This window comes from Bubalus kerabau, chromosome 4 (assembly GCF_029407905.1).
Source record: "Bubalus kerabau isolate K-KA32 ecotype Philippines breed swamp buffalo chromosome 4, PCC_UOA_SB_1v2, whole genome shotgun sequence".
NCBI lineage: Eukaryota > Metazoa > Chordata > Mammalia > Artiodactyla > Bovidae > Bubalus > Bubalus kerabau.
In genome coordinates this window covers 119,810,623-119,822,831 of record NC_073627.1, presented here as the reverse complement: position 1 = coordinate 119,822,831, position 12,209 = coordinate 119,810,623, and the positions used below count along the sequence as shown (strand labels likewise).

Sequence of the window (12,209 nt, the reverse complement as noted above, 5' to 3'; positions counted from 1 at the left end):
TCCAAGGTAAGGAGCATTGGCTGCGCTTTGCTGGAGCAGCCGTGAAGAGATACCCCACGCCCAAGGTAAGAGAAACCCAAGTAAGACGGTAGGTGTTGCACGAGGGCATCAGAGGGCAGACACACTGAAACCATACTCACAGAAAACTAGTCAATCTAATCACACTAGGACCACAGCCTTGTCTAACTCAATGAAACTAAGCCATGCCCGTGGGGCAACCCAAGATGGACAGGTCATGGTGGAGAGATCTGACAGAATGTGGTCCACTGGAGAAGGGAATGGCAAACCACTTCAGTATTCTTGCCTTCAGAACCCCATGAACAGTATGAAAAGGCAAAATGATAGGATACTGAAAGAGGAACTCCCCAGGTCAGCAGGTGCCCAATATGCTACTGGAGATCAGTGGAGAAATAACTCCAGAAAGAATGAAGGGATGGAGCCAAAGCAAAAACAATACCCAGCTGTGGATGTGACTGGTGATAGAAGCAAGGTCTGATGCTGTAAAGAGCAGTATTGAGTAGGAACCTGGAATGTCAGGTCCATGAATCAAGGCAAATTGGAAGTGGTCAAACAAGAGATGGCAAGAGTGAATGTCGACATTCTAGGAATCAGCGAATTAAAATGGACTGGAATGGGTGAATTTAACTCAGATGACCATTATATCTACTACTGCGGGCAGGAATCCCTCAGAAGAAATGGAATAGCCATCATGGTCAACAAGAGTCCGAAATGCAGTACTTGGATGCAATCTCAAAAACAACAGAATGATCTCTGTTCGTTTCCAAGGCAAACCATTCAATATCACAGTAGTCCAAGTCTATGCCCCAACCAGTAACGCTGAAGAAGCTGAAGGTGAATGGTTCTATGAAGACCTACAAGACCTTTTAGAACTACCACCCAACAAAGATGTCCTTTTCATTATAGGGGACTGGAATGCAAAAGTAGGAAGTCAAGAAACATCTGGAGTAACAGGCAAATTTGGCCTTGGAATACGGAATGAAGCAGGGCAAAGACTAATAGAGTTTTGCCAAGAAAATGCACTGGTCATAACAAACACCCTCTTCCAACAACACAAGAGAAGACTCTACACATGGACATCACCAGATGGTCAACACCGAAATCAGATTGATTATATTCTTTGCAGCCAAAGATGGAGAAGCTCTATACAGTCAACAAAAACAAGACCAGGAGCTGACTGTGGCTCAGATCATGAACTCCTTATTGCCAAATTAAGACTGAAATTGAAGAAAGTAGGGAAAACCACTAGACCATTCAGGTATGACCTAAATCAAACCCCTTATGATTATACAGTGGAAGTGAGAAATAGATTTGAGGGGCTAGATCTGATAGAGTGCCTGATGAACTACGGAATGAGGTTCGTGACATTGTACAGGAGACAGGGATCAAGACCATCCCCATGGAAAAGAAATGCAAAAAAACAAAATGGCTGTCTGGGGAGGCCTTACAAATAGCTGTGAAAAGAAGAGAAGCGAAAAGCAAAGGAGAAAAGGAAAGATATAAGCATCTGAATGCAGAGTTCCAAAGAAGAGCAAGAAGAGATAAGAAAGCCTTCCTCAGTGATCAATGCAAAGAAATAGAGGAAAACAACAGAAGAGGAAAGACTAGGGATCTCTTCAAGAAAATCAGAGATACCAAAGGTACATTTCATGCAAAGATGGGCTCGATAAAGGACAGAAGGGTATGGACCTAAGAGAAGATGTTAAGAAGAGATGGCAAGAATACACAGAAGAACTGTACAAAAAAGATCTTCAAGACCAAGATAATCACGATGCTGTGATCACTGACCTAGAGCCAGACATCCTGGAATGTGAAGTCAAGTGGGCCTTAGAAAGCATCACTACGAACAAAGCTAGTGGAGGTGATGGAATTCCAGTTGAGCTATTTCAAATCCTGGAGGATGATGCTGTGAAAGTGCTGCACTCAATATGTCAGCAAATTTGGAAAACTCAGCAGTGGCCACAGGACTGGAAAAGGTCAGTTTTCATTCCAATCCCAAAGAAAGGCAATGCCAAAGAATGCTCAAACTACCGCACAATTCACTCATCTCACATGCTAGTAAAGTCATGCTCAAATTCTCCAAGCCAGGCTTCAGCAATATGTGAACCATGAACTTCCTGATGTTCAAGCTCATTTTAGAAAAGGCAGAGGAACCAGAGATCAAAGAGCCAACATCCACTGGATCATGGAAAAAGCAAGAGAGTTCCAGAAAATAATAAAGCCTTTGACTGTGTGGATCACAATAAACTGTGGAAAATTCTGAAAGAGATGGGAATACCAGACCACCTGACCTGCCTCTTGAGAAATTTGTATGCAGGTCAGGAAGCAACAGTTAGAACTGGACATGGAACAACAGACTGGTTCCAAATAGGAAAGGGAGTACGTCAAGGCTGTATATTGTCACCCTGCTTATTTAACTTCTATGCAGAGTACATCATGAAAAGCGCTGGGCTGGAAGAAACACAAGCTGAAATCAAGATTGCCAGGAGAAATATCAATAACCTCAGATATGCAGTTGACACCACCCTTATGGCAGAAAGTGAAGAGGAACTAAAAAGCCTCTTGATGAAAGTGAAAGAGGAGAGTGAAAAAGTTGGCTTAAAGCTCAACATTCAGAAAATGAAGATCATGGCACCCGGTCCCATCACTTCATGGGAAATAGATGGGGAAACAGTGGAAACAGTGTCAGACTTTATTTTTCTGGGCTCCAAAATCACTATAGATGGTGACTGCAGCCATGAATTAAAAGACGCTTACTCCTTGGAAGGAAAGTTATGACCAACCTAGATAGCATATTCAAAAGCAGAGACATTACTTTGCCAACAAAGGTTCGTCTAGTCAAGGCTATGGTTTTTCCAGTGGTCATGTATGGATGTGAGAGTTGGACTGTGAAGAAGGCTGAGCGCCGAAGAATTGATGCTTTTGAACTGTGGTGTTGGAGAAGACTCTTGAGAGTCCCTTGGACTATAAGGAGATCCAACCAGTCCATTCTGAAGGAGATCAGCCCTGGGATTTCTTTGGAAGGAATGATGCTAAAGCTGAAACTCCAGTGCTTTGGCCCCCTCATGCAAAGAGTTGACTCATTGGAAAAGACTCTGATGCTGGGAGGGATTGGGGGCAAGAGGAGAAGGGGACGACAGAGGATGAGATGTGCTGGATGGCATCACTGACTCGATGGACGTGAGTCTGAGTGAACTCCAGGAGTTGGTGATGGACGGGGAGGCCTGGCGTCCTGCGATTCACGAGGTCACAAAGAGTCAGACACGACTGAGCGACTGATCTGATCTGATCTGATATCAAGATATCAAAGCCATATATGAAAAGCACACAATGAACTTCATATGTAATGGTACAAGATATGTCTTTTCTCTAACATCAGAACAAGATAAAGATGTCCACTTCTGCCACTTTTACCCAACATAATGTCATACGGCAATTAGGCAAGAAGAATAAATAAAAGGCATCCACATTGGAAAGGAAGCAGGAAAATTCTGTTCATAGACAACATGATCCTACATGAAGAAAAATATTGCACAAAAAACTGCTAGAATAAATAATTCAGCATGTTGCTGGATACACACGGAGAAGGCAATGGCACCCCACTCCAGTACTCTTGCCTGGAAAATCCCATGGACGGAGGAGCCTGGTAGGCTGCAGTCCATGGGGTCACTGAGGGTCGGACACGACTGAGCGACTTCACTTTCACTTTTCACTTTCATGCATTGGAGAAGGAAATGGCAACCCACTCCAGTGTTCTTGCCTGGAGAATCCCTGTCTATGGGCTGTCTATGGGGTCACACTGAGTCGGACACGACTGAAGTGAATTAGCAGCAACAGCAGCTGGATACACAATCAAAATACAAAAATCAGTTGTTACTATACACTTAACAATCCAAGATAGAAACTGTGAAAACAATTACATTTACAATTGTTTTAGTTAGTTGCTAAGTCGTGCCCAACTCTTTGGCAACCCCATGGACTGCAGCCCACTAGGTTCTCTGTCCATGGGATTTCCCAGGCAAGAATACTGGAGTGGTTTACCACTTCCTTCCCCAGGGGCACCTCCACACCCAGGGGTCGAACCCACATCTTATTGCAGGCAGAATCTTTACCACTGAGCCACCAAGGAAGCCATTTACAACAGTATCAAAAATACATAGGAAAAAACAATGGGGAGAGAAAAGAGAAGAATGATTTATATCCCAAAACCTATAAGACACTGTTGAAATAAAGAAAACACATATATAAATGGAAAAACATTCCATTTTCACAATATTGTTAAGATATCAATACTACCCAAAGCAACCTACAGATCCAATGTAATCCACATTAAATCCCAATTCTTTTCAGAAACAGAGAGATTCATTTTTAAATTCATATGACATCTCAAAGAACCCAGAGTCAAAACAACCTTCAAAGGAATGTTGGCAATCTCACATTTCCTAATTTTGAAAGTGATGCAAATGATGCAACTGACAAGGGGTTATTGTCCAAATACGCAAACAGTTCATATCAAAAAAACAAACAATCTAATCAAAAAATGGGTGGAAGACCTGAATAAATATTTTTCCAAAGACAACATACAGAAGGCTAAATAGGCACGTGAAAAGATTCTCAGTATTGATAATTATAGAGAAATGGAAATCAAAACCACAATGAGGTATCACTTCACACCTGTCGGAATACCTATCATCACAAAGTCTACCATAACTGATGTTAGAGAGCATACAGAGAAATGGCAACCCTTGTACACTGTTGGTGGGAATGTAAATTGGTACAGCCACAGTGGAAAGCAGTAAGGAGGTCCCTTTAGAAAGTAAAAATAAAACTAGAATATGATCCAGCAATTCCACTCCTGGGTACACATCCAGAAAAAAAAAAACTAACTGAAAAAGACAGAGGCAGCCCAGTGTTTATAGCAGCACTACTTACAACAGCCAAGACATGGAAACAACTCAACTGTCCAGCAATAGATGACTGAGTTAAAAAGATGTCTCACATACATACACACACACACAAAATAAAATAGTACTGAGTCATAAAAATGAAATATAGCCATATACAGCAATGAAGATGAACCTAGAGAATATCATTTTTAGTGAAAAAAGTCAGAGAAGGCAAATATTATATGATGTCAACTATATATGGAATCTAAATAAGCGTATATACAAAACAGAAACAGACTCACAGAAATAGAAAATAAACTTGTCGTTACAAAAGGAGAGAGGGAAAGAAGGAAGAACAAATTAGGGATATGTGATGAAGATATACAAACTGCTGCCGGACTGGATGAAGCACAAGATGGAATCAAGATTCCATTCCATTCCATTTCTGGGAGAAATGTCAATAACGTCAGATATGCAGATAACACACCTTTATGACAGAAAGCAAAGAGAAACTAAAGAGCCTCTTGATGAAGGTGAAAGAAGAGAGTGAAAAAGCTGGCTTAAAACTCAACATTCAAAAAATGAAGATCATGGCATCAGGCCCCATCACTTCATGGCAAATATATGGGGAAACAATGGAAACAGTGACAGACTTTCTTAGGCTCCAAAATCACTGCAGATGGTGACTGCAGCCATGAAATTAAAAGAGGCTTGCTCTGTGGAAGAAAAGCTATGACCATCGTAGACAGCATATTAAAAAGCAGAGACATTACTTTGCCAACAGAGGTCCGTCTAGTCAAAGCTATAGTTTTTCCAGTAGTCATGTATGGATGTGAGAGTTGCACTATAAAGAAAGCTGAGTGCTGAAGAACTGATGCTTTTGAACTGTGGTGCTGGAGGAGACTCTTGAGAGTCCCTTAGACTGCAAGGAGATCCAACCAGTCCATTCTAAAGGAAATCAGTCCTGAATATTCATTGGAAGGACTGATGCTTAAACTCCAATACTTTGGCCACCTGATGCAAAGAACTTACTGATGCTGGGAAAGATTGAAGGCAGGAGGAGAAGGCAACGACACAGGATGAGATAGTTGGATGGCATCACCAACTCAACAGGCATGAGTTTGGGTAAACTCCAGAAGTTGGTGATGGACAGGGAGGCCTGGCGTGCTGCAGTCCATGGGGTTGCAAAGAGTGTGACACAACTGAGCAGCTGAACTGAACCTGAGACTATACATAAAGAGAAACATTTTAACAGATTAACATTTCAAAAACAGAATATACAATTTGTTTGTTTTTTTTTTAATAAGTCTGAGCTTCTAATGTTACACAAAGATGTCAGGCATAACGAATTTTTTTAATTTGCCCAAGTATTGTCATTTTGGAGCAAACAAAGAAAATGAGTGAGAAGAAAGAAAACTATAATATAAAAAGGTACACTCTATGTTACAAATGATAATTCTATTACACAAGGCATCCTTACTACTACTTCTGCCCCTGAATTTCTAATATTTTTGCCCTAAAAGTGCCCTTAAAATGCACCTATTTGGACATCACAATCCCCTGTGTCATTTGGTTAAAAAACATTGGTGGGGGTGTCTTACTTTCAATAAATGAATTATAGTATCTGGGAAGTAGTTTCAAAAAAAAAATCTGTATTTCTAACAATCACATATGACTGATTCTGATGCAGCCTAGCTCTTGAATGAAATATTAAACACGAGATGGTTTAGCAAAGTTGGGAGGCGAATCGCAGATGTGTCTACGAAGGACTACCAACTCCTTAAATGGATGATACACAGGAAGGGTGGAAGGGCGGAAATAACACTGTTTAAAATATATACTTTATCAACATCAGAATCTGCCAACAGTTTGAGAAAAAACTCAATTTCTCTTTCTCCTTCCACAAAATAGATGCTTCCAGGACTCAGTCTACTTAGTGCACAGCACAGCACAGCGGCCCTGTTCCACTGTGTTATAATTAGCCGTGTAAACTTTATATATAACAATGTTTCTAAGGAAAAGAGAATTCCAATTTCAAAGGAACATCTCTGAAACAAATTTTCCATTAGTGGATATGAAACCATCAATTTAACTTCTGTATACTAAGTATACTATTCATATGCCAATAGTGATATTAACTGGATTACTATATGGAAGCCTAGCAAAAGCACACATTAACTAATAGGTCCTTCTGACACTAGACCATAAAATATTAAGTCCATGATCTTAACATTTTTCCTATGTAGCACCTAGTTTCTATTATTGAAATTTTTCAAAGAATGTTTTAGTCCTCTAAGATTATCAAGAATTATTATTGCTTTTTAAATCCTCCAAGAATATTTTAAATTCTACCTATTACTCAAAAAGTGCAAAATAAAAAATTACAAAGCTTCTGGACTAAAACACAGGAGAAAATCTTTGTGACTTTGGGTTAGGGAAAGATTTCACAGATATAACACCAAAAGCATGACTCACAAATTCTGATAAATCAGACCTGATTAAAATTTTAAACTTTTGTTTTGCAAAAGACAGCCTTGGAAACAACTCCGAGAAAGTATTTTTCAAATCACCTATCTTACAAAGGACTTGCATCCATAATACTTAAAGAATTTTCAAGGGTTTGGAAATTCCTTAAAATGTCTAAACAGAGTTACCATATCACTCAGAAATTCCACCTCTATACACAAGAGAACTTAAAGTATATGTCCATGAAAAATCTGTACATGAATGTTCACAGAAGCACTAGTCATAAAAGGAAAGGTAATAATAATTTAAATGTCCATCAACTGATGAAAAGATAAACAAAATGAGTTATACCCATACAATGGAACGTTATTAACAGCTACAAAAAGGAATGAAATACTGATATATGCTACAATATAAATGAACCTTGAAAATAGAGTACTAAGTGAAAGAAGTCAGAAACAAGAGGCCATGTATATTATGATTCCATTTACATGAAACGTCCAGAATTGGCAATCAATAGAAGACAAAAAGTGTATTAGTGATTGCCAGAGGAATCACTGGCAATGATTTGTGGGGATAAATGTGTAGTGATTGGTAACAGGTATGAGATTTATTTTTGGAGTGTTGAAAATGTTCTGGAATTAGATGTAGCGACAGTTGCACAATTTTGATGCACGCCACACACGAATGCCTCTCAAATTCATTTCATTTAGTAAGTGAAAGGAATGAACTAAGAAATCAGGTCCACAAAGAAACATACCATATAATTCCATTTATATGGCACTCTAAAAAAGGGAAAACTGTAGGGATGCAAAACGACCAATGGTTGCCAGGAGGAAGGGTAGGAGTTGGGTGGGAGACTATAAGAGGGCGGCAGAGGGAATTTTGAGATGTGGAAACAGTGGCTGACTTTATCTTTGGGGGCTCTAAAATCACTGCAGATGGTGATTGCAGCCATGAAATTAAAAGACGCTTACTCCTTGGAAGGAAAGTTATGACCAACCTAGACAGCGTATTAAAAACCAGAGACATTACTTGGCCAACAAAGGTCCATCTACTCAAGGCTATGGTTTTTCCAGTAGTCATATATGGATGTGAGAGTTGGACTCTGAAGAAATCTGAGCGCCGAAGAATTGATGCTTTTGAACTGTGGTGTTGAAGACTCTGGAGAGTCCCTTGGACTGCAAGAAGATCCAACCAGTCCATCCTAAAGGAGACCAGTCCTGGGTGTTCATTGGAAAGACTGATGTTGAAGCTGAAACTCCAATACTTTGGCCACCTGATGCGAAAAGCTGACTCATTGGAAAAGACCGTGATGCTGGGAAAGATTGAGGGCTGGGAAAGAAGGAGATGACAGAGGATGAGATGGTTGGATGGCATCACCAACTCAATGGACATGAGTTTGGATAAACCCCAGGAGTTGGTGATGGACAGGGAGGCCTGGTGAGCTGCAGTCCACGGGGTTACAAAGAGTCAGACACCACGGGGTTACAAAGAGTCAGACACGACTGAGCAACTGAACTGATGTTTTTTCTGTATCAAGTATGTGCTTCCTTGTATTTGTCAAATTGATAGAATTGTGCATCACAAGAGTGAATTTAGTGTATGAGTATTTCAAATTAACAAATCCACTGATAAATCAAACTCTACACCAACCTCCACTTTGAAGTAGAAGCAATTTTCCACTACAGGTTAAAAGCAAAGCACACCACAAAATGTTCTCAAGGCTTCCTACTGAGGTGGGTGGAGACAAGTTTTATCATTATTATTTTACAAATGAAAAACAGCACAGATTAAACTATCTGTAAATTTCTGGTACTAGTCAAGAGATGCTGAGCTAGCATTTATATTCTTCATTCCTGCAGTCCCACTCTCTACCAAGGCAGATATCAACAGCAGTTAACAAGAGGTTTTCTTTATCAAACTAAATTACCTATTTACACTATTAAATAAAGGAGAAATATCACAATAAATAAGTATTTTAGACGAAAGCTGTCGTGTGTGCATATTCAAAAAGACTAAAATTAAATATATATATAGATAGATATATTACTCACACAAGGAGATTAACCCTAGCTTTGGCCTGGGAAAGACATTTCATAAGAAAAAGAATTTAATTTCTAATGGGTGTTTAAAATAGATAAGGGTGTAATACAAAAACAGGTGGAAGCACAGCACTATAAATGAAACTCCAAATAAGGAAATACACCAGAATAAATGGATACAAAGTAAAGCATCAGTCCTTCATCATCCAACTTCACATCTCACTTAGCCTAAGGACAGCGCACCTAGCTTCTTTAAAAATTCAGTAACTCTGCGACCCACAAAGCCCCAAACCCTTAACAAGCTTGACATATTGCTAGTCAGGTTGTAAATTGACAACCAATCTTTCGAGCGATCCTGCACAGGAGTTTTTCGCTGTTATCAGCCGAACCCAGGCGAGCCTCCCGGACTCGAGGCGGTGAGGCCGGAATGGGGAGCCGAGCAGCCAGCAAGGTTTGGCCGTACCCGGAGGCTGGGCGCGGGAGGAGGACGGCACCTCCGGTCACAGCTCCTTGCTTTCACGTGCGGGGAGGCGTGCGGCCCTCCGTGGGCTGCCCGGGCCTCCATCACAACCCAAGGGGCGAAAATGACAGGGACCAGACCAAGCCCAGGTGTGTCTCGAGGCCGCCCCTCGCCCAACACAGCTGAAACCGGACCTCGAGGGGCAGAAAAGGGCGGCTCGGTGGAATTTGAACTCCAGAGCCTTGGAGTCCACTGTGGGTCCCTTCGGCGGAAAGCGGGGGGCGGCCTTTTCATCTAGCATCAGAGACCCCAATCCCCTCCGGCCAAAACACTAACTCGCCAGTGGAGGCCCAGCAACTGCCTCCCGGCTCTACGTAACATGACCCCAAACGAGTCGGCGGCAGGTAGCAGAGTGGGGCCCGAGGCCCCAGGAAGGCAGGGCCGGCTCTGTCAACGGAAGCACGGGAGGCGAGATGGAGGGACTGCGGCGGTCTCGTTACCTGCCCAGATGCCCAGACTGAGCTGGGACGTGTCCAGGTTCACCACATAGTCCCCCAAGAACCGGTTCAACACGTCCACGACCACCGACTCGAACACCATCTTCCTCAGCCACGGTGGACGCGGCGCTCCTTCTTCCTAAGCCTGCCCTCCCGAGCCTCTCTCACGAGACTTCTCGGTTCACCGGCTCCTGGGCGGCTCCGACCGTGGTGCCACCAGCGCCGAACGCGTAGCCCCACCACGAGCCCTACGAGGGGCGGAGGCGGTAGCTCGCGCTACGCATGTGCGGCTCGGTATCCAGGGTTGGGCGGAGCGCGAGGGCCGAGAGAGAGCTAAGGCGGCTGCGCGGCCGCCCCTCCAGCTCTTGCCCTAGTCGGGCGGAGTGCGGCTCCTTTTTCTCCTCGGCCCCGCCTGCTCCCCCATCGCCAGGCAACCGGACTGGTACCTGGAGTTGCCAGACACTTCTGACCCCGCCCCCACCGGCAGTCTGGCCTCCCCACTGGCGGCGAGGGCGGGGAGAGGGCGGGGCGAGGGCGGGGCGTCAGGGGGCGCGGCGGTTACTCCCGGCCTGGAACGCCCTGTCCCTAACTGAGGAGACACGCCTCCACGTGGGCCGGGAGGTCCTAAATCCGAGTAAAGCGGCGGCTGATTAAAAGGGCCTTCCACATTAGTTAGGCTGGAGACTCTCAAGTGGAGTCCCGGGGAGCTTCGCACTTATTATTACAAGTTGGGAGGTACAGGCGGAACCCGGGCGGTGCTGGCTTCCTAGGTCAGTCCAGCCTGAGTGTCTGGATGCGGGTAACTGCCCTGTTCAGTCTTACGAGCGCTTGGAGAGGTTACGCAGTTGGTGACAACTTCCGTGGCTGCAAATCGAGAGAGGAAAGTAAAGTAAATTCTGGGTTGTAATTCCATGCTCCCTTCCCTGCATCTGAGATCGCACTCTTTCTTGGTCTGGTTATTTAGACAGAGCCGACTTTCATCCCTTAGTCAACCAGTTTTGACTGACACTGTGGAGCGCCCTCCTACGAACACCTGAAGACCTAAGACTCACAGCCCCTGAGCCTTCACAGAATGACCTTAAATAAATACATAAAAATTAGAGCTCTTTCAGAACCACTCCCACAGCCGTATTTGGTTTTATACAGAAAGAGGGCCAAAGGCCTGAGGTTGTGAAGGCCAAAGACGCTGGATGTGAAGTTTGGAGAACTATAATTAACAACCCTCTAAGGATTTAAGATGTAGGAGTGTAGTTTAAATTTCTTTCTGCATAGCAAATTATGACTTTCCTGTTAATTCTTGCATCATTTTGTGCATAGTCACCCCAATTTTTTAAGGTTTGAAGGTTTACATTTCCAAGTAAAATGTCTGGAAAATACAGTGTAAAATCTTATTTTACATGAGTTGATGTATTGCTTTCCTATAATTTCATATTTAAAGGGACCTTAATTAAGTCACAATTCAAGCTTTTGGGCTTTAAGATAATAAAGCTGCAATGTTAGGGATTTGTCCAAGGTGACAGGACTCATTTTCTGCAGAAACAGATGGAACTTGTTACTTCTGGATGACTCCACTCCATCATCTCACCTGCTCCTCTTGCATTTGCCTAATGACATTGGAAATCTACCTCAGAATACCTGAACAGAGAAATTAATGGAAGCTAAAATGTCTGCTGCTGCTGTTGCTAAGTCACTTCAGTCGTGTTCGACTCTGTGCGACCCTGTAGATGGCAGCCCAACCAGGCTCCCCCGTCCCTGGGATTCTCCAAGCAAGAACACTGGAGTGGGTTGCCATTGCCTTCTCCAAAATGCCTAGCAAAGGGGAAAACTTTCTGTCATC

At 42.9% G+C, this 12,209-nt stretch overlaps 1 protein-coding gene across 5 annotated transcripts in view; it reads right to left on the bottom strand.

Annotated features, from left to right (window-relative positions):
- Positions 1-10,792, bottom strand: part of VPS13A (vacuolar protein sorting 13 homolog A) — a 266,066-nt gene extending 255,274 nt beyond the window's left edge. For all 5 annotated transcript variants that reach the window (XR_008713637.1, XM_055578364.1, XM_055578365.1 and 2 more), the window contains exon 1: positions 10,376-10,792. Coding sequence is in view for 4 of the 5 variants with exons in the window: in XM_055578364.1 (XP_055434339.1) it covers positions 10,376-10,475 (100 nt within the window). In the remaining variant the exon portion in view is untranslated. The remainder of the gene's footprint in view (positions 1-10,375) is intronic.
- Between the last annotated feature and the right edge of the window lie 1,417 nt (positions 10,793-12,209).